Raw genomic sequence first — 22,540 nt, forward strand, 5'->3', positions numbered from 1 at the left:
GGTCAGTGCTGAGTCAAGATACTCGTGCTATTTTGCTTAAAACACACTGCACTGATTTATCTGTGTTATTATAATTTAAAAACGTATTCACGAATCGCTAGTCCTTCCCTGTGTTCTAGAGTTTGCACGTATACTTTGTTGTCCAACTGAAGAACCAGTGACGTGCATAGAAATATAAGCAGTCAAACAAAATGTTGACATTTGTAAAGCTGAAGACCTTTTTTTTCTCCACGTTTTTGCGAATTCATTTTATAATTTAATGAATCATTTTTTTGTGAACTCATATTTCTGTACCTCTTTGAATGTGGTAAAATAAGATGCAAACATAAAATAGTCTCAGCATATTCTCTTGTCATAGCAAACTTGCTTTATACTTCATGCACAGTTTTGTTTTGTTTCCAGTGTGTGCAAGTATAATCTAAGTGCTTATCAAAATATGCAACAGGCAGTAACAGTTTCTCTTTAACGTGTCTTAAGAAGAACACTTACTGAGTTTACTGTCATTGCATGCTCATTAAAATGTACAGATTGCAGCTGAAAGGTGTAAAAGTTTATGTGTTGATGCAAGCTCAATCATCCAGGTAAGGAATTCCCAAAACGTCCAGATGAACAGAATCAACTTTTTGGGGTGTAAAGGTTTTGTTTTTGTCTCTAAAACGAAATACTTCAGATTGATTAAACACTTTTTCTTACAAGGAGTCAAGATTCCCCCTGTTATTCAGCAATGATACACTTAATTGCTGAATAACTGTGGTTGGCATAACATCCTGACCTTTTCAGATAGCCTCCATCTTCTACCTGGTTGATTAGAAACAACTTGTACATTTATCCTGCCTAGGCGTAAGCACTATGATGGAGCAGAACTTTATCCTATGTTCTCTTGGACCGAATGAAGGCAGTTAGACAGATTTGTTTGTATAATAATTCATTTCAGATCTCTCACCGTCTAAGCTCAACGTGGTCCGTTCCTCTTGCTTCACTCCAGCGCGTGTCTGTCCTTTATTACCCTGCTGAACATCAGTCGTATGATGACAGAAAATATGATGACTTCCCCCTCCCCGTGTTTAATGTTACCTGTAGCTATAACTTTCAATCAATAAACCACTAGATTATTCAGCCAAACGCTGAAAAGAATCCATCTTATGTGCGTATTCTTCTTTTTTCCTTGCTTTGCGCTTTTATTGTATGCCGCCAGATCGGATTCTTTTTTAAGCTTTCTTCTATGCCTTCATTATGTGCCTTTAAATGCTCTGTCAGAACTAATAAAAACTTTCAACACGAGAACACAGCGGCCCAGCTCTCGACTCCTCCCGAACAGATCCAGTGAGGCGGGGAACAGGGTTGCGCCCCGGGGCAGAGTGTCGAGTTGCTGCAGAACGACGACCTCGGTTCTGGCTTGATTCCGTGAAACGCTGAGTTGAGAACAATTTTGCATGAGCGGATCGAAGGAACTCATCGAAGCGCTCAAATAACTGGTGGGTTTCTGGGAGCTGCTGAACCACGATGTTGCCTGAAATTGCGCGTTGACGGTAAATGTATTGGGCGCGTGGGGTCAATGGGTTGACCAGATCGTTCTGTCATAAGCAATGCTCAAGGTGACCCGGAAAGCAGACTCAGACACGTGATGAGTGTATTAAAAGGTTTATTTACAAAGTAACATAGCACGTCTGACTAAATTAGGCTTGCGGAGTGGAACTGCTGCAGGAGAGTAACTGGAGTGGTCTGCGTGAAGAGGGAGAGTAACTGACATATTCATAGGTTAATTTTTGAGACAAAATATCATGAGGTAGTCATGATTTTGCAAATATCCACCTTGTAATGCAGTTTGCACAAATTGTTTTAAAAATGCACTCACCCTACAAACATTACTGATGAGTCAAGATCTGCACAAATTGACAGAAACACTGAAGCAGCTCCACATTTTATTCTTATTGTCATGTATGTCCTATTTGTCAGGTGACAGAAGAACCAACACAAAGCTCAGAGAGTAATGGTGACACAAGATCACAGGTGAAATTGGATGACTTGTTGGTTCATGACTGTATTTGAAGCACATGTGTGACTGCATGTATTTGGAATGTCTCACTGTTATTTGTCAGGTGACAGAGGCAGCTCTGCCATGTTGTAGCTCAGAGGTGAAGAGGTGAGGTCACAGGTGACTGACTGATGATTTGGTGCTATAGATTAACTAGTATTTATCATCATGACAATTGTTAGGCTGCTGATGTAAATTGATTCATTAGTGTATATTTGACAAAGAATCTGAATTGACACGTCTCACTTTTTATATGGCACCAATCAATGTGTTATTTTATCAGGTGGCAATATGTCCTAGTGCAGTCAGAGGGGAAGAGCCAGGGCCAAAGGTGAGGCACATCAAGCACATAATAATAATTTTAATCTGAGGATAAAACTCATGCACTGAGGCTGAAAGAAGCTTCAGTGCTCTCAGAAGACTAAAAAGATGGCTAAGGTCAACAATGACTCAAATGAGATTAAACAATGCTGCTGTGTGTCCACCAGGAGAGACTGGACAGTATAGATGTAAAACAAATATGCCAGCAGTTTATCTCAGTTAACGAGAGGAGAAGGCATGTGTTTGGCTCCTTCACAGGGTGGACATTGAGTTGTTGTGTGGGACACCAGTAATCCATGTCTGTTGCTGTAACAGTAGTTCATGTTTAGAGTAAAAAATCTCCGCTCCCTGATCTGATAGAGGGCAATAGTGGCTAAAATGTTGCATAATGTTGCTGAAAGATCTTTTACTTTGTGGTAATCTTAGATGAGTAGTTTTATGGACAAAACCCACCAGGTCATTCAGTGTTCCCTTAGTGCTAATGTATAAGAGATGTTGGTGTAATATAACTGAAGTAATGTTGTTAAGTCCTTAAAGTCATATTCTTTTATTGTCATGACTATATTTGAAGCTATTTTTACTTTTGTATGATACCTGATTTATATGGAATATGACTGAAGTAAACTAAAGCCTAAAATACTTAGTCAGTCATTTGTTTAATAGTAATTTAACATTATCTAATTCACATATAAAACTATGAATTGTAATTTTAAACGGTTTAAAAGCATGCAGAATAGCATGTGTGGGCAAGTATATTTCTCCTTTTTTTATATATATATCAAGAAGCAAAGACAAAAAGGAAGAAAAAAAAGAAACAGGGCAGAGTTCGGTGGTTGAATCATCCGTCCCCACCAATGCCAAAACTAAATCTACGCCCTTGGTTTAATGTTCACACTGAAAGCAGACTTGAGGGCAACTCGTTTAAACATACAAATTCAGGCAGAACTGTCTGTTAATTAATAATTTAAAACATTCTAAAGATCAAATGTTGGACTTTCAGCCCAAACACGTACCACGAAAAGGCATTTAAAAAGAGGAGAGCCTAATTCATCAGCAGTAGACGCTTGGAGTTGAAATCAGGGTCAATACTTCATCACTTAACGAGCAGGTGAGAACCTGGATGTTACAAAGTTCAGGAAATTTAATTTTCTTTGTGTGTGTGTGTGAAAACCAGCTTATGTTTAATATTCCACGTGTCTGTATTTATCCCTCCTCTCGTGTTAGGGTCGTCACCGACCCATTTTAAATTTCAAATGCATAAAACAAATCACAAACATTTGTTTATTGTATCAAGGCTTTTTGACTTTGTCAGGAACCTCTATTTCTACAAAATAAAACAAAAAAAAATATTTTCACTAAATTATAAAATGCCCTAGTTGAAATTATGACATTTGTGTTGTTAGGGTCGGTTTCGACCCAGGTATAATATTATGAGTATAAAGCAATAATTAAAGCCAAAACTGAAATCATAAGTGCACTGTCAGCTAAAACATTGACAGCAAGCTCCTCTCCTAATCATATGAGCTTTAGGGGATTCTTAATTTGCGTGTTTTTTGCAGTATACCTGCACAAAAACAAAACAAAATAAAGACGGGACATGTCAAGACATGTGAGGTGAATTCACTCATTTGAGTGGCCATTTGACTTCCAGAGTGCACATTTACAATTTGCAGCATACAAGAATGAGAAGAAGATTCACAGTGAGCCAAGTTCTGCATCATATTTTTGGTGAAAATGAAGGAGAGGACACAGAGCAGCATAGAGATTCAGATGGGCAGGTTTCTAGGAGGAAGACAATGTGGACTATCATCCAGAAGACACAGACACATCTGATCATTTTCTGGGCAACGATGTCACTTCACACATTTGATATCATTTTGATTCAGGAGTCCTCAGATTTGAGACCAGACCGAAGTCTGACAAGCTTGCTCCCATCAGGGATGTCTGGGAGAGATGGGTGCAGCTTCTTCCCCTGATGTTCATCCCAGGGCCAGAGGTGACAGTGGATGAACGTCTTGTCCACTTTTCGAGGAAAATGCCCCTACCGGCAATACATACCCAGTAAGCCAGGAAAATACGGCAGAAAAATCTGGGAAGCCTGTGATGCAAAAACCAACTATGGCTGGAATGTACAGATTTTCACAGTCAAAGCTGTGAGTGGCACCCCTGAGAAGAAACAATGAAAATGTGTGGTCCTCGATATGACCACTGGACTGCAGGATCACAATATCAGCTGTAATATTTTATTTTTTACCAGATATGACCTCGGACAAGAACTTCACAAAGGAAACTTCACAAAGATGTAGCTGTATCATTGGGAAGTGATAAAAAGCCCACAATTACCCACGACTATAACCAAAAGAAAGGAGGAGTGGACTTTTTCTTTTTTTCAGTTTATATTAAAGGTCTACTGCTAAAAAACAACAATTTTTTTTGTCTTTTCTTGATGTAAATATCTATGGGTCGAAATTGACCCGTAACACCATAGATGTCATTTTAGTAATTAATCTTAAAATGAAAAAAATCAATAAAACAGATTTATTTAAGAGATGTGTCCTATACCCCTCAGTAATAGTCAGGTAACACAAAAACCTTTTATTTATTAATATGATTCTCTTGAGGTTAATTTTACAATTTTTTTTAATCGAAATCGAGGGGTATAGTGACAAAAAAAGACCCACAGGCCCACACCAAAAGCATTAAAACCAACATTTTCATGGATAAGGAAGCCTAACAAGATAACCAAGAGATGAGAAACAAATTGGATGATCACTTATTGTTTTTAGTGTATTTTATAACTGATTTAATTCACGGGTCAAAACTGACCCGTTAACACAAGAGATGATAACAGAAAGCTAACACAAGAGGAGGGTTGAGAACCTGGATGTTACAAAGTTCAGGAAATTTAATTTTCTTTGTGTGTGTGTGTGAAAACCAGCTTATGTTTAATATTCCACGTGTCTGTATTTATAGTAGGTGCCTTTTCCCCCAGCAGCGAATACATCCACAACGCTAATTAATCCTTTCAGAAAAATCTTTACGATGTTCAAAGATGGCTTGACTGATGTTTATCTTTTTGGGTAATGATAAATAATGATAGAATTAATAATGAAAACACCTTGAAACAGTCTGAAGATATTTTGAGAGTTGTTGAGAGTGAGTTTTGACAACATTAACAAAGGGAAGTGTCACTGCAAATGTTTTTGGTTCATTCACTCATTTCACAAATACCTGTGAACACTCGCGTTTTCTCCGGGTCTGCTCCTTCTTTAAAGCAGTGTTACTTTTGTTGACCAATATTAGTTTTGTCAACGGCCTTTTTTTCCTGACGAAAACAAGACGACAACTAAATTAAAAATAGAAATGACATGGTTTGGCTCTTCAACTCAACCAGTTTCAGAAATCTGTGTGTCTTTATAAAACTGGCACCGTCATCAAGGTCTGCAAACATTAAAAAAAGATGGTTAGCTTCCTCCTGTAAGTGTCTGTAAGTCGTCGAAAAGTCCGTAATTTTTTTTGTCTTGAAAATAGAATCAAATCAGACTTAAAGCCAAACCTTTAATTTCAAAGGACGTAACTGTCTTTTTCGTCTTTGTCTATGTGACATTATTGTTTCAGTTATCTATGTGTATTGTTGTTTGGTTACTGAAAATGCAATTATTTTGAAAGTGCAGGATGTGATGAAATTTCACACTTTCGTCAAAGAATAAAAATGAAATAAAAATGTTCTAGATCCAATCAGATTTAATTCATTTGCGTAGAAAGGCGAGTCGAGTTTCGAACCTCCCGAACATCTCCAATCACCAGTTTGCAGGCGATCTTTGCGCAAATGCACCCGCAGGATGCTGAAGGATCTAACTGCTGTCTCGGCTGCTGTTTAACGGTTTCAGTTCTCTTCATTGCGAAAACTCCATAAAAAGCGACAAATTCCATGTGTGATTTTTCACACAAGATATCTGCAAACTGGGGCGGACTGGGACAAAAAACCCGACCGGGGTGTTCTGGGAATCCGTCCTGACAAACCATCCTACCCGTTGTTTCTGCGCAACTTTATTTTAAAACCCAATTTTAAAATAAAGTTAAGTCGCAAACCGTCCTACCTTTATGAATATGAGCTAGAAGCATACGCTGATGGGTAAAGTTAAGTGGCAAACCGTCCTAACTATTTAAATTTATGCTGGAATTGTGTGACAGCAGGAATGTGCATCAAGTACATACGGTAGGACGTTTTGCCAACGCAGGAACACATATCTGGTAACTCCGATTATGCAAAACACCAGACTGTTAATATTCCAATATTAACCCTTTCATCACACCTGGCCAAATTACTGTGACCCAAATGACTTACTAAAATCTTGTTTTTGTGATAACTGCACAGATTTCGGGGGACAAAGGGAAAAAAAGTAAAGTCATCGCGCGTAATTGGAGTGCAACAGAGTGCCTGATGCATGACTGTTACCGGTCAACTGCCACGCGCTTCCCAAAGCGTTATAATAATTTATATTGTTCTATTTATATTGTTCATAACTTAATGAAACTACACCAAAACACTTAAAGCTCTCTACTGCACAACAGGCGAAATCCTTCATCTTGAGATGAACGAAGGAAGAGTAAAGCGAAGTCAGAACACTGCTGGAGACAGAGGACGGTGGGCCAACAAAACAGAATATCTTTTGGTCGTTGCAGGAAATGTGGTGGGTCTGGGCAACGTGTGGAGATTTCCTTATCTCTGCTATAAGAATGGTGGAGGTGAGTTAAAAGGATCATTGCCTTGAGTAGCATAAAAAAGATCACATTCGATGCTACATAATCATCTTGGTTTGAATATTCTCAGGTGCCTTTCTGGTGCCATATTGTCTCTTAGCTGTGGTGTGTGGGATACCATTGTTCCTAATGGAGACTTCATTAGGTCAGTACACTCAAGAAGGATTTATCACCTGCTGGAGGAAACTGTGTCCACTGGCACAAGGTATATTTGTTCAGTTAAAATATTAAATCAGCAGGGAAAATAAGAAATTATATGTGAAGTTTTAAATGCTCATGTTGTATTAGGTCCACATATTACAACATTTTAACCATCATTTTTATTTCCATTATAGGAATTGGATATGGAGCTTTCATAATGAAACTTTATGACTTTAGCTACATTTTAATACAAGTCTGGGCTCTCTTCTACCTCGTGTTCTCATTCAGCTCCCAGCTGCCATGGGTCAGCTGTGAGAACACCTGGAATACAGGTAAGGCAACATTCAATCGGCAAAAAAGGCATGATATTAGCAACAGTTTTAGATTTGTAAATATATAAAAGTAAGTTGCAAGAAATGACTGTAATCACAACATTACCCCCCACCCCCACCCCCCGGAAATAGAGGTCAACACTCATAAGAAAACAGTATAAGCACAAAATCAGTCTTTCCATTTTCAGCTTTGTACATTTTTATCTATCATCTTCTTTTATCTATCAGGCTATTACTGTAGTATATTACTGTAGTATAGCATAGTATATTACTGTAGTATAGTATATATAGTAGTATATAGTATATAGCAGTATATAACAGTTTACCTCACATTAATGGTTAAAATGATTGTTTTCGTGTTCCACCTGGAGCATCTCTTCAGGGAAACTAAACCTATTATTCATACAGACATATATTTTAGTCATAAACAACATCATAAACAAATTATATTCTTTAACTATAAATATACATCAACTATATATATATATATATATATATATATATATATATATATATATATATATATATATATATATATATATAGTTTATTTAGTTACTGTTGTTAATCTCTTGGAACAACTGTGGCCACATCTGCTTACTACACTAATATTATTCAGTCTGCTGAAGGAAATATATGTAGTTTGTTTTCCACATTCAGACAGCTTTAACACATTCTGGTGCACTCTGTAATAAATATATGGACTTTTTTTTATACCAAATTATGAATGTTCATCAACAATTGCCTTCTTCCTGCAAAGCAGGGACGTGTTCTGCTTGCACCTTTTCACCTACCCGACTGTCATTTTCTTTATCCAGTTTTGAGCTTACTTCAGTATTTCAAATATCTTCCATTATTAGTAAGGTAAAGTCAATGACCTGTCCACTTGATCCACTGCCTTCCAATCTTGTTAAACTTTCCTTCCCCTCTCTTGGCCCACTTACTACTAATGTTGTACACTCCTTCCTTATCTCTGGTTCTGTTCCAGTACTTTTAAAAACGGAAATACTTACTCCAGTGCTGAAAAAAATGGTTCAGACCCAAACAATTTAAAAGTTTAGAACATGCCTTTCCTTTCCAAAATTCTTGAACAGTTGGTTTATTGGTTCATAAACGCCTTACTGGAAATAATTTAAATGAAGAGTTTCAATCTGGTTTATGTTAATTTCCAGTGTAGAAACAGCTCTTGTGAAAGTTACAAATGATCTTTTACCTGTAGGTGATTCCAGACTCATCACTATTCTCATTCTCCTTGATCTTAATGCAGCTTTCGATACAATCTCCCATCATATCCTACTCTATAGATCAGCCTCTATTGGCATCAACAATATGGCACTTGCTTGGTTTCCCTGATACCTCTCCAGTTGTTCACAGTTTGTGCAACTGCATACACAGATCACAATCCAGTTGATTAATTCAGTTTATCTCTGCCTTTCTGCAATAATTTCATTTAATTTCACTGTTATGCAGATGACACCCACCTCTATTTGTATTCCAAACCCACTGCCACTCTCCCACCCACATCTGTTTTTGAATGTTTGTTTGAAATTTGAAATGAATATTAGGGCAGCACGGTGGCACGGTGGTTAGCACTGTTGCCGCACAGCAAGAAGGTCCTGAGTTCAATTCCAACATCAGGCCGGGGTCTTTCTGTGTGGAGTTTGCATGTTCTCCCCGTGTTTGCGTGGGTTCCCTCCGGGTACTCCGGCTTCCTCCCACCGTCCAAAGACATGCAGCTTATGGGGATAGGTTAATTGGATAATCCAAATTGCCACTAGGTATGAATGTGAGTGTGAATTGTTGTCTGTCCCTGTGTGTTAGCCCTGCGACAGACTGGCGACCTGTCCAGGGTGTACCCTGCCTCTCGCCCTATGACAGCTGGGATAGGCTCCAGCGCCCCCCGCGACCCTGAAAAGGATAAGCGGAAGCGAATGGATGGATGGATGTTTGAAATTAATGGTAATAAAACTGAATGTTTTCTTATTGTTACAACATCTACTCTGTCTAAACCTAACAGTTTTTCATTATCTATCGATAATTCCCTTTGCATACCTTCCCTACAGGTTTAGAGTCTGGATTTCATCATTGATAGTTCTATCTCCTCCACAGCACCAGTGTTGGGAAGGTTACTTTTGAAATGTATTCCACTACAGATTACAGAATACATGCCCCAAAATGTATTTTGTAACATATTCCGTTACGTTACTCAATGAGAGTAACGTATTCTGAATAGATAAGATAGATAAAACTTTATTAATCCCTCGGGTGGGTTCCTCTGGGAAATTTGTTTTCCAAAAAGCACAGCACCGACAGAAGTTACAGAGTTAAGAATATTATATATATATATATATATATATATATATATATATATATATATATATATATATACAGTGTTGGGGAGTAACGGAATACATGTACCGCCGTTACGTATTTAAAATACAAAATATGAGTAACTGTATTCCGTTACAGTTACCGTTTAAAAAGGTGGTATTCAGAATACAGGTACTTTGTTGAAATAAATGGATTACACGGCGGTACTTCCCTGTTTCATATTGTCGCGGGTCAGGACTGTTTGGGTTTTGTTTGACAGCTACGTTCTGTTGTTCCAGGCAGCAGCGTTACGGTTGCCATGGTTACAGGATGACGCTCTCTGTGCGTGTTTCCTGGGTGAGAGAGCGCCAGTTGTTGTTGTGCTAAGCTAATAGGGAGAATGCTACAGGTATAGCTCTAAAGAATGTAGCATCATGGGCAGTGTAGTCCGTGCTGCAGGGAGAATGGACTGCCATACACGTTATGTGTCTGTGAGCGAGGGAGGGAGAAAAAGGAAAAGTACGAGCTGTCATTGAGCAAAAACGGGAGCTGGAAGCATGTAAATATAATAATAACCACTACAGCCAAGAAGAGAGCCTGACGAGCCCAGTTGTAAGTAAGCTATTAAGACTCGACTGTACACCGTGTTCGTGTTTTCCTCCAAAACAATAAGTTCCGTCGGAGCAGCCTTTCAACGCCTCTCTCTGTCTCTGCTAGCAAAGTTGACCCAGACAACAAAGTAAAGCTAGTTTTCAGCTACGAGCCGACACAGAACCCACCGTATTAGCCAGAGGTCCTTTACTACGGTTCGGAGCCGCGGACCTTCAGTAACAGTAATAAATCACAGCAATAGTACATTCACGTAGTTGTAAACAGGATGATAATATATTAAGTAATCCAAAGTATTCAGAATACGTTACTCTCATTGAGTAACGTAACGGAATACGTTACAGAATACATTTTGGGGCATGTATTCTGTATTCTGTAATGGAATACATTTTAAAAGTAACCTTCCCAACACTGTATATATATATATATAAATACAAAGACATATATAGATAAAATATACAAAGGGGATAAATAGGAATAAAAATAAAAATAAAAATACAAGTGAATTGCACATTTCAAGTATGGAGTCTATTGCACCGCTGATTATTAACAAAAAGTATTGCACAAAAGGTAATTGCACAGTGAAGTGGAGAGGCACTACAGCTTAGTTGTTCCCCCCTCCTTTGTCCTCCTGTTTCCCCTCCCTCTCCCCTCCAGAGAGGAGTTAAACAGTCTGATGGCGTGTGGGACAAAGGAGTTTTTAAGTCTGTTGGTTCTTGTCTTTGGGAGAAGCAACCTGTCACTGAACAGACTCTTCTGGTTGTTTATGGCCGTGTGCAGAGGATGCCCAGCATTGTCCATAATGTCCAGCAGTTTCTTTAGTGTCCTTTTCTCTGCCACTGACACCAGAGTGTCCAGCTTCATGCCGACCACAGAGCCAGCCTTCCTGATCAGTTTCTCCAGCCTGGATGAGTCCTTCTTTGCTGTGCTGCTCCCCCAGCACACCACAGCATAGAACAGTACTCCAGCAACCACTGACTGGTAAAACATCCTCAGGAGCTTCGTGCAGATGTTAAAAGACCTCAGCCTCCTGAGGAAGTACAGTCGGCTTTGGGCTTTTTTGTACAGGTGCTCTGTATTGCATGACCGGTCCAGTTTATTGTCCACCCACAGCCCGAGGTACTTGTACTTGTTGACCACCTCCACCTCCTCCCCCTCTATCTGAACCGGCAGTGGACCTGCTCTGGACCTCCCAAAGTCCACAACCAGTTCCTTAGTCTTTGAGGTGTTGAGTTGCAGGTGGTTTGTGTGACTCCATGCGACAAAGTTCCTCACCAGACTTCTGTACTCCTCTTCCTGGTCATCCCAGATACACCCCATGATGGCTGTGTCGTCTGCAAACTTCTGAATGTGGCATAATTCAGAGTTGTAGCAGAAGTCAGAGGTGTACAGGGTGAAGAGAAGAGGGGACAGCACAGTTCCCTGTGGTGCTCCTGTGCTGCTGACCACAGTGTCAGACGTGATGTCCTTCAGCCTGACGTACTGTGGCCTGTCGGTGAGGTAGTCGGAGATCCAAGCCACCAGGCAGGGGTCCACCTCCATCCTGTTCAGTTTCTCCTGGAGCAGACAGGGCCGGATGGTATTAAAGGCACTGGAAAAGTCAAGAAACAGGATCCTGACCGTGCCTTTTCCCCCATCGAGGTGTGAGTGGGCTCTATGCAGGAGGTACAGGATGGCATCCTCCACTCCGACGCCCGCCTTGTAGGTGAACTGTAGTGGGTCCTGGGCATGTTGTACCTGTGGTCGGAGGAGGTTGAGGAAGAGCCGCTCTAGAGTCTTCATAAGATGTGATGTCAGTGCCACCGGTCGGAAGTCATTCAGCTCATTGGGCCGGTTCCTTTTGGGGACCGGGACGATGCAGGATGTCTTCCATAGGGCGGGCACTCTCCCCAGTCGCAGACTGAGATTGAAGACTCGTTGTAGCGGCTCCCCAAGTTCAGCAATACGCCTTTAGCATCCTCGGACACACCTTGTCCGGACCTGCTGCCTTTCTGGGGCGAAGCTTCCTCAGTTGTCTCCTGACCTGATCCACTGTGACACTGGGAGATGATTGGAAGGAGGGGGGGGGGGAGGGGGGGGGGAGATGTCCTGCTGCTGAGAGAGGGATTGGAGGAGGGGGGTGTCATCATAGTTAGGGCTGGGTATCGTCACTGATTTCTAGAATCGATTCAATTCCGATTCACAAGGTCCCAATTCGATTCGATTCGATTCGATTTGAATCTGGGAAATTTTGACAGTCAGAAATATTATAATTCAGATCAGTACATTTACATATTTTTGTATCTATAAAAAGGAAGCTGACACACGCAAGACTTTATCAAAGGTGTGAGCATCACAGCAGATGCCTTTGTGTCAAAGTAGCTGAGGATAAAACACAGAAAAACATGAAGGTGGTTTTCCTGGCCTGGGATTTTATAAAAATATTCTGCAGTACATCAAAAACGAAAGAAAACCATTAATCAACACATGAACGTTACCTCTGAAGTTACAGCGGTTTTATGAGAGACAACGCTAACCGTTTTGCATTTTGCATAATTTTAAAAAGTTTAAATTTGTTCAGAAGCCTATTGGGGAAATTAGGTTTTCTTTTCGGAAGTATATAAAACGAAAAAAAAACGTCGGGCAACAGTGCTGTAAACTACGGTAGACTTGTGAATAACAAGCAAGCGAATAATGAAGAAAACAGATTTTCAGACGGGAAACTGTTCTTGAAGTACAGAGAGAGAGAGAGAGAGAGAGAGAGAGAGAGAGAGAGCTGTGGTCAAGCAAAACAGTAAAAGTCAGAGTGAATTCATGACGATGTTTATGTGAAGCGTAGTTTGGATCTTCTTTTGCTGCTGGTTCGGTCAATATTGTTTGGAGAGACATCAAACTAACAGCTTTAGAATCAGCGCATAAAGGGCGTGAACACAAAGCGCGGACCCGCCGAAACATCGGAATCAGCGAGCTGTCGGCTTTCAGCCCCGACTGTGAGAAAGGCGACATCTCACTGATTCTGATCCGCGGGTTGCGCTTTGTGTCTTTGTGCAGAATCCGTGTTCCTGCTCTCATTTACTGTCTTAGCTGTTTGGTGGTTGTTGAAATTTTGTGAGATTTCACCAGAGATTCTGGCATTTCGGGCAAAATAAATTTATATTAAAAAAATCGATTCAGGATTTTAATGAATCGATTTTACGTTATCCAAGCCAGAATCGATTTTAATTGATAAATCGATTATGAAAACCCACCCCTAATCATAGTGTCAGGAAGGGGGGGAAGCAAGGGAGGGAGGAATACTTTGGATTACTTAATATATTATCAGGCTTTTTTACAACTAATGAATGTCCTATTCCTGTGTGATTCATTACTATTACTGAAGGCTACTCGCAGGCTACTCAATAGCAACTAGATTTTTAAATCTTAATATAAAATGAGTAACAGTAGGTGGACATTAGGTGAGGCTGCACTTTTTGCAGCGATCTCGTATAGAAAACTATTCCGCGTGTATATAAAATAGGTCCGCGGCTCCGAACCGTAGTAAAAGGACCTCTGGCTAACACTTCGGTTTCCGTGTCGGGCTCGTAGCCGAAAACTAGCTTTACTTTGTTGTCTTGGTCAACTTTGCTGGTGAGAGACAGAGAGGCGTTGAAAGGCTGCTCCAATGGAACTCATTGTTTCAGAGGAAAACAGGAACACGGTGTAGGGGAGACCGGGGATAGTTGTAACGTGGGTCAGTTGTAACACTTCCAATTTCTCCAATCAGTGCTAAGTTTCAAATGATGTGACTCATCCTGTGCATGCCCAATTCAGAACTGCTATCACATGTGAAAAATCAGCACATTTTTTCAAACACAGACAATTTTACACGAAAAAAAGTAATTTGTATGCCAAAAAGTAAGTTTTTCTACTTTATTTCAGTTTCTAATAGCATTATCTGCTTTGCAGTTAAACTCATCAAACCTAAATTATGTTATTTGTATGTCTATGGGGATATATTCTGTGTAGGTCTTTAGTGCTAATATTTTAGCCGCTGGCTGTAATGTTAGCTAGTTCATGGCTATAGGAGTCTGGGTCAGTTGTAACAATAATGCAGATGTTACAACTTACCACACTATTACTTTAACTTATATTAAACAAGTTGGGGCAACGACATCAGCAGAGAGAGGTTCACTGGTCGCTTTTGTATATGCGGTTAATGCCATTGGCAACAGAATTCCTCCACTGTTTGTGTTCCCACACATACATTATGCAGACCACTGTGTCAGAGATGGACCAGTAGGAAGTACTGGTAGTGGAAATAAATCAGGAGGGTGCAAGAAACAGATTTCCTCATCTTTCTGAAGCACTTTGCAAACCACACCAAGGTAAGCTATGAAAAAATGTAATGGAATTGCGATGCTGGTGAACAACTACATTTTTTCAGCTTCATTGTTATGTTCAAAATTGGTGCAAGAGTTGTAGGTTATAATGCCCACTGAGCCAATGAGGCCAAACTCAAGGAAGACCAACCAAAATTAATGAAATATTCAGTTGCAGAAAATTCCATAATTTGTCTTTTTTGGGGGGTTGGCATATGTTCAAAAGCTAGATTTCTGCATTCTGTCACACACACACATAGCTACATAAATGGCTCTAAGTGCAATCATGTGTTGAATAAACAAAGATTACATGTTAATGTTTTGTTAGTACCCTTATTTCATTGTGTTACATTTCACCCCAGGATATGTTACAACTAACCCAGACTATGGGGTTAATTGTAACATTTCACTCTTTGTGTTTGAGACCATACCATGCAATGGGTAATTGTGCTGCAGAGAAAACAGCTGCACTATTTAATAGCCGAGACATGTAAATACTTTGCATTACATTTTGAATCCACTACCTTAAAAGAGCTCTAATTTACAGACAGAAATGTCAAAAATGTTACAACTATCCCCGGTCTCCCCTACACTCGAGTCTTAATAGCTTACTTACAACTGGGCTCGTCAGGCACTCTTTTTTGGCTTCAGTGGTTATTATTATATTTACATGCTTCCAGCTCCCGTTTCTGCTCGATGACAACTCGTACTTTTCCACTCACCTTTTTCTCCCTCCCTCGCTCATAGATACATAACGTGTATGGCAGTCCATTCTCCCTGCAGCACGGACTACACTGCCCATGATGCTACATTCTTCAGGGCTATGTCTGTAACACTCTGCTATTGCCTTCATATTAAATCATTTAAAAAAATATTTATTCATGTCATTATGAGACTCGAGATTGAGACACGGACATTTGAGCCTCTTAATGTGTGTTTTGTTTGGGTTTCCACCGGTGTGGAATTACAAAAAATAGAGAGGGCATAGCCCAACATATGAAACAGGAAAAGACCGCCGCGTAATCCCTTTATTTCAACAAAGTAACTGTATTCTAAATACCACCCTTTTAAACGGTAACTGTAACGGAATACAGTTACTCATATTTTGTATTTTAAATACGTAACGGCGGTACATGTATTCCGTTACTCCCCAACACTGCACAGCACATATAAACAATATCACCCAGTCGGCCTACCTTCATCTTCGCAATATTAACTGCTTTCATTTCTCACTTACTCAAACAATACTGCTATACTTGTCAATGCTCTTGTCATATCTAGTCTTGATTACTGTAAATCTCTTCTCTGTGGTTAGAATTCTAGAATTTTTTTATGCTTTTGTTTTGGGGTTTTAGTTGTGTATTTAATTTCCATTTAGTGGTGTGTGTGTGTGTGTGTTTTTAAATTGCTGTACTAATGTAAGGTGACTTTGAGGCTTTTGAAAGGTGCCTATAAATAAAATGTATTACTATTATTGTTGTTATAAGTTACTTATCTCACCCCAATCCAGCTAACTGTCTTGGTCTTTACTCATCTAACGGGACTGCAAATCTAACCGACGTCACCTCTGCTGCAGTCGAGTTCTGGGAGTGAGTTCAATTCACTTATACTTTAAAGAGCTCTCATGAGTAAAATTTGAATTCTAATGCAATCGCTGCAAGTTTCTGTATAAATCCACTAATTACTTTAATTGAACATAACAAATTATAAATTAATTAAAAACATGATTTTTGTTTTTCCTTATTTTCCCTCTCTGAGGCGTCGGATGCTGGGCATGTCTGCGGGTATCGAGGAAATGGGCAGTGTGAGGTGGGAGCTGGCTCTTTGTTTACTGGGCAGCTGGGTATTCTGTTACTTCAGCATTTGGAAAGGTGTCAGATCTTCTGGAAAGGTCACTGGAAGTATTTTGATAACTTTAAGCTGAACTCTTTATTTTGCATCACAAGATTTTAAATAAACATGTTTTTTTCTTTTCAGGTAGCCTATGTCACAGCCCCATTTCCCTATGTGATACTCATAATACTGCTCATTAGAGGGCTCACTTTACCAGGTGCATGGGAAGGAATTTACTTCTACCTGTATCCAGATGTGAACCAGCTGGCTAACCTTGAGGTATATTGCTTACCTAATTTCATGTACACCATCCTGGTTAAGCATGCCAGCATGACAAACTTGAATAAATATCATTAATTTAAAAATACTGATTTCTACTTATTTATTTATTTTTGTACTCTGCTGTAGGACCTTTAATTGAGCCAATCAACATATAAACATTCCCATAAAAAACAATTTCAAGTATAATACAGCCTTTTCTGATACATGCATCTGATATATATATTTTTCTGTTACAGGTCTGGATTGAGGCAGGCTCTCAAATATTCTTCTCCTACAGCCTGACGATGGGGACTCTAAATGTTGTGGGCAGCTACAATGATTACAACAATAACTGTTATAAGTAGGTACAAGTTACATGAATTGTCACCTTTATTGGATTTAAAAATAGGTTTAACTATTATATATCCAATTATATGGAAAAAATACAGACTTTATGATTGCTTTACTTTGCCCCCCAGAGACTGCTTTTGGCTGTGTCTGCTGAACAGCGGAACCAGTTTTGTTGCTGGGTTTGTCGTCTTCTCTGTACTGGGATTCATGGCAGAGAAACGGGGTGTAACTGTGGATGCTGTGGCTGAGTCAGGTATAACTTCTTGTACATATAAAGATTCAGAGTGAAGTCAAGGTTTTAGGCTCTTTCAGCTCTGTTGATGTATTCTGAAGCAAAAGAGTACTGAAGGCAAGTATTAATTCGAACAAGGTTTTGTATTAATGTTTTATGGTGAGTATAGATGTCGTTCTTGTTTAACTGTGATTCACAGGTCCAGGTCTGGCCTTCATTGCTTATCCTCAGGCTACAGCGATGATGCCTTTGCCACAGTTCTGGACCGTCTGCTTTTTCCTGATGCTCATTCTGCTCAGTGTCGACACACATGTAGGAATGTTGTACTGACTGTTTATTAACTAACAACTGTTCAGTTGAATATAAACTTGTCACTCATAATCCTGTCTCCAGTTTGTGACAGTAGAGAGTGTCATCACCTCCATCAGTGACTTGTTTCCGACGTTGTTTCGTGCTCCGGTGAGGCATGAGATCTTTGTCTTTATCTTCTGTTCAGCCTTCTTTCTCATCCATCTGACCATGGTCACCGAGGTAAAAAATAACCAGATAGATGCTTAAAATGCTGGTTGTTTTTCTAAACTTTGTTAATTATTAAAACCCTTTCTCATTCTCCGCCAGGGAGGAATTTATATATTCCAGCTTATTGATTACTACGGTTGCACCAGAGCTTGTCAGGATTGTATGGCTGTTTGTCAGTGTGTGGCTGTAGCCTGGATTTTTGGTGAGTATTTGACTACATAGACAAGAAGACATTACCGTAATGAGCAGATGGTCACAGATGTTCAAATGCTGAGTGAGTAGCCAAGTAGAAAAATAGACGAAAAACCCAAATGCAGCACATAATTTATTTGATTTTCAGACAAAATGAGTAAAAGCCACACTGAGCAAAGTAGGATGACATTTATACTCAGTGTCTTTCTTACTGTTGAATTATAAATACTGAGCTTAACTGAGACATGTGGCTCCTGTAGAGGTTGCTCTAGGCTTTTTTGTGACCTTCCAGATGAGTCACCAGTGTGCTCCTGGGGTACTTTTGGTAGGCTGTCCACTCCTGGGAAGGTTCACCACTGTTTCAAGTTTTCTCCATTTCTAAAATCGGCTGCCCCCGTGGTTCACTGGAAACCCAAAGCTTTTAAAATGGTTTTAACTGCTTTCCATAAATGGCGCAAAATAAGAAAAGGGTTTTATACCATATCTTTACATGAACCTCTGAACTTCCAACAGGTGCTGAACGTTTTTCCAACATTATTCAGGACATGGCAGGACAGAAACCATCTGCCTTCTTTAATCTGTGCTGGAGATACATCATTCCTCTGCTGACATTTGTGAGTCCAAAACATTTAAATTCACTCAATAGATTATTTGTAAGTGTGCACCTTGAGTATGGCCTGTGAATTATGACATGCATCGTCATAGTTCACCAGCTGGAATTCTGTTACTATAATTTAAAGTTGCATCTCCAGTTAATTCCATGCCTGTAACGATAACGGATGGATAGATGGTGATACATTTTAACAAGTTGATCACAATTTATGTTTGTTACAGTTTCGAAATTTAACTGCATCAAAGTGAGATGGCAATTATTCACTAGTCTAATACTCATTACTGATTTTAACGTTGCCATCGTCTCTTTCAGTAATTATTGTAACTATGGGATATAACCATGTAAGAACTATGTATCTAAATTTTATTTTGTGATTCACCCAACCTTTCCAGTCTTCCTTCATCTTGTACCTCGTTGATTATCAACACCTCAAGATTAACAACTCGTACGTTTACCCAGACTGGGCGTACACGCTAGGATGGGCCATGACTCTGTCGTCTGTTCTCATGGTACCACTGTGCGCAGCTGTACAAATGTATTTAACACCAGGCACCTTCAGACAGGTCAGTGCTCAGTGAAGATACTCCTGCTATTTTGCCACACACTGTTAACACCGACCTTTTTCTTCTTCTTTTAGTAGAATCAATACATAACATATAAAAGAATAAAGCCAGCCAGCTATTGTAATTCACAGATGTGACACTGCGTGGCTTAGTTCAAAGTTAGTTCAAGTTCAACAAAACTTGTTAACCCATTAATATTGTTTAATTTTACAAAGCTGACAAATAGGCTCTTCTTTCAGTGATGGTCTTTTGTCCTATTTTTCATGGCTTGAGAATTAGAAAAATGTAAATATTTATCTTCGTTATTTCATGTTATGATGGTTCGACCCTCAAATGAGCACAGGTATGCACTGGGAGTTTATAAAACTGCAATATTTTGTAGAGGTAAAGATGCAGGCTTGATTTTAAAGAAGCATGGCTCTGAAAATCTGGTACCTTTTAGTTGTATGTACAGCTGTACACTATGATTATATGCTAGCAGTTTATTATAGAGTTTTAGACTGTTAACCATATTACTGTTGAATTCAATTCAATTCAATTTTATTTATATAGCGCCAAATCACAACAACAGTTGCCTCAAGGCGCTTTATGGTGACTGTAAGGTAGACCGTACAATAATTCATACAGAGAAAAAAACCAACAATCATATGACCCCCTATGAGCAAGCACTTTGGCGACAGTGGGAAGGAAAAACTGAATTTTAACAGGAAGAAACCTCCGGCAGAAACCAGGCTCAGGGAGGGGCGGGGCCATCTGCTGCAAACGGTTCGGGTGAGAAAAGGAAGACAGGATGAAAGACATGCTGTGGAAGAGAGCCAGAAACTCATGACTCACACCTTACATAATCAATCACATAAACCTACCGCAGTCATAGCTGAATGGCTTAATATATAATCACAGGCAAGTTTTCAATGTATTAACTAATCAGTCGTCCTTTTCTGTGTTCCAGCGTTTGCACATCCTTTGTCGTCCTGTTGAAGAGCCAGTGAGTTAGACAGAAAATGAAGGAATGAAACTAAGAGGAAACAAGTGTAAAGCTGAAGCCCTTTGCGGGACCAGTTCAGTTCACTTAAAACTTAAGGTTAAAAACCTTTTCAGCTCTCATGACTTTGTAGTAATCAGCAATGATTTATTAATAAATTCACAATTAAATGAAAACAAACTTTAATGGTTGTTCATTTCGGACATTTCTCAAGTCTTTTGTTTTAGCACACTGTCTATACAAAGAACCAGTTACATACTCATGTTGTTAGCATTTTATAAACTTTGTAAATTAGAAAATTACATTTAAAAGGCTAAAATTTTGATGATAAGCAAACAGGGTTTCAGTATTGTCTGAAATAACAGCAAATGTTGATGATACCAAAAGTATAATTAAAGTGAACTAAGTGCTAATTCGATTTTTGACAGCAGAGTTAAAGTAGCCTTTGAGCCTCCCATTCGCCAAAGATTTACATGGGAGGCATTTAGATATCTGCAGATGTCAGCTAACTAAATGGTTTTAGTTAAAATAACATTGAATGAGCGAAGTGCACACACAGTTGATTATATTATTAAATTGATGTTTTTAATATACTCTGCACTGTATACTGTAAATATATATGAGATATATATGATATATATATGGGGGATGTGTGATCGTGTCACACATCCCCCAGTGTGATTTGATTGGTAAATGAATGAGCTTGCATATCCAGCCCCTTATTGTACCAGGTGAAGTCTTTGACATCAAGATGAACAGTGGAAAAAGAACAAGGAGTCAAAACAAAAGACAGAGGATGGCGGACCAGCAGAAACATATTTAATTTTTGCACAAAATGTGATGGATGTGAAAGATTTACTCATCTCTGCTACAAGAATGATGGAGGTGAATAAACTTTTTCACAAAAGGTGCCGTATGATCTGTTACACAGTTACTATAGTTTTGTAATTATTATCATTTTTTATTCTTATTTTGTCTTTATTTTTAATTCGGTTTAATTTCAGTTAGTTTCCAGAGTGTTCTTGTTTAGTTTATTTTATAATGATTAAAAATGTTTAGTTTTAGTTTATTTTTAGTCGTTTCAGCGATAGTTTTCATCTTTTTAATTATAAATGTGAAGGAGGGCATATGTCAGAGGCGAGATTTAGAAAAACAAAACAACAAACAGTACAGCTACAATAAAACACAGATTGTTAAAGCAGTTGACTCACAGTCTTGTAGACATCCAGAGTCTCAATAAACCACCGATCCCTCATCAGGCAAAAATAAGGATATTTGGCAATATTATATTGTTTGTTATTTTTATTTTAGTTAACTAAAATGTTGTTTTCACAGTTTCAGTTTAGTTGGCCAGTACACCAAGAAGGATTAGTTACACAATACAAGAAACGGTGTCAACTTTAAAGGTTAGTCTTACGTGACTGAGCTAAAAAAATAAATTGTCAGTAAGAGCCAAATATGGCTCACCCAACTACTGTTCCCAAAAATCTTTAACCAACCTCCACAGACAAAGTAAACTTATTTATTTCGATAATCAGGCATGCAAATCATTAAACTTCATGACTTCAGCTACAGTATAATCCAAGTCTGGGCTCTCGTCTACCTGCTGTTCTCATTCAGATCTCAGCTGCTCTGAGAACGCGTGAAACATGGGTAAAATTAGATAATGGAGTTTAATTTGGGAAATAATACTGTTTCATATTAACTTCTTTCTAGGTACCTTCACCCGTTGCCTTCACAAATAACACTGTTTATTCCCCAAACCATCTGTCTGGGGCTCAGATTTGCCATCATTCCTCAGCAAATTAGCAAAAACTACTGTAACACACAGAGACTCTAGGTGTGACCAGCCATTGCAGCCGTGGGCAAAAGATGACAACCAATACAATTCTAAAAGATAATTTATTAGTACAATGACCAAAAATATGAAGGGACAAAACAGTCCAGTGTCCCACTTGCAAAAGGGATAAAACACACAGTCCAAGGCCAGAACCAGCAATGCCACAAGTCAGCTTTATTTTACATGTCAACCACTTAAACTGGGATCAGTGGTCGTCCTCCAAGACCCACCAACCTGTAAGTAGAAGGCCGGTAATCACTCCGGCTTCAGCAACCCAAACCTGCCTTTAGGCTTTGCTATATAGTAG

At 39.1% G+C, this 22,540-nt stretch overlaps 1 protein-coding gene across 5 annotated transcripts; it reads left to right on the forward strand.

Moving 5' to 3' along the window:
• The first annotated feature begins 1,302 nt into the window (after positions 1-1,302).
• On the forward strand, positions 1,303-20,573 carry LOC102797029 (sodium- and chloride-dependent GABA transporter 3-like). Of its 5 annotated transcripts, none has more exons than XM_006807762.3 (15): positions 1,303-1,475; positions 6,932-7,105; positions 7,191-7,325; positions 7,456-7,593; positions 16,358-16,436; positions 16,606-16,738; positions 16,825-16,959; positions 17,199-17,302; positions 17,421-17,545; positions 17,724-17,836; positions 17,918-18,055; positions 18,143-18,245; positions 18,749-18,849; positions 19,241-19,411; positions 20,361-20,573. In XM_006807762.3, exons 2-15 carry the CDS (start codon positions 6,952-6,954, stop codon positions 20,403-20,405), a joined length of 1,674 nt encoding a protein of 557 aa, XP_006807825.3. In that variant the 5' UTR covers positions 1,303-1,475; positions 6,932-6,951; the 3' UTR covers positions 20,406-20,573. The 5 variants fall into 5 exon arrangements, with proteins under 5 accessions (XP_006807825.3, XP_006807826.3, XP_087687868.1 ...); XM_006807763.3 differs by having other exon boundaries at positions 7,221-7,325; XM_087831742.1 differs by lacking the exon at positions 1,303-1,475 and adding an exon at positions 2,303-2,366.
• Positions 20,574-22,540: the final 1,967 nt, after the last annotated feature.

This window comes from Neolamprologus brichardi, chromosome 18 (assembly GCF_056152115.1).
Source record: "Neolamprologus brichardi isolate AB-2024 chromosome 18, ASM5615211v1, whole genome shotgun sequence".
NCBI classification, from domain to species: domain Eukaryota; kingdom Metazoa; phylum Chordata; class Actinopteri; order Cichliformes; family Cichlidae; genus Neolamprologus; species Neolamprologus brichardi.

Excerpts from the sequence above, each read along its gene's own strand:
- LOC102797029 (XM_006807762.3), top strand. The coding sequence starts at position 6,952 with ATGAACGAAGGAAGAGTAAAGCGAAGTCAGAACACTGCTGGAGACAGA. Across the intron at positions 17,303-17,420 it reads TACAACAATAACTGTTATAA|AGACTGCTTTTGGCTGTGTC; the intron begins GTAGGTACAAGT and ends TTTGCCCCCCAG. Across the intron at positions 18,850-19,240 it reads TCATTCCTCTGCTGACATTT|TCTTCCTTCATCTTGTACCT; the intron begins GTGAGTCCAAAA and ends CAACCTTTCCAG.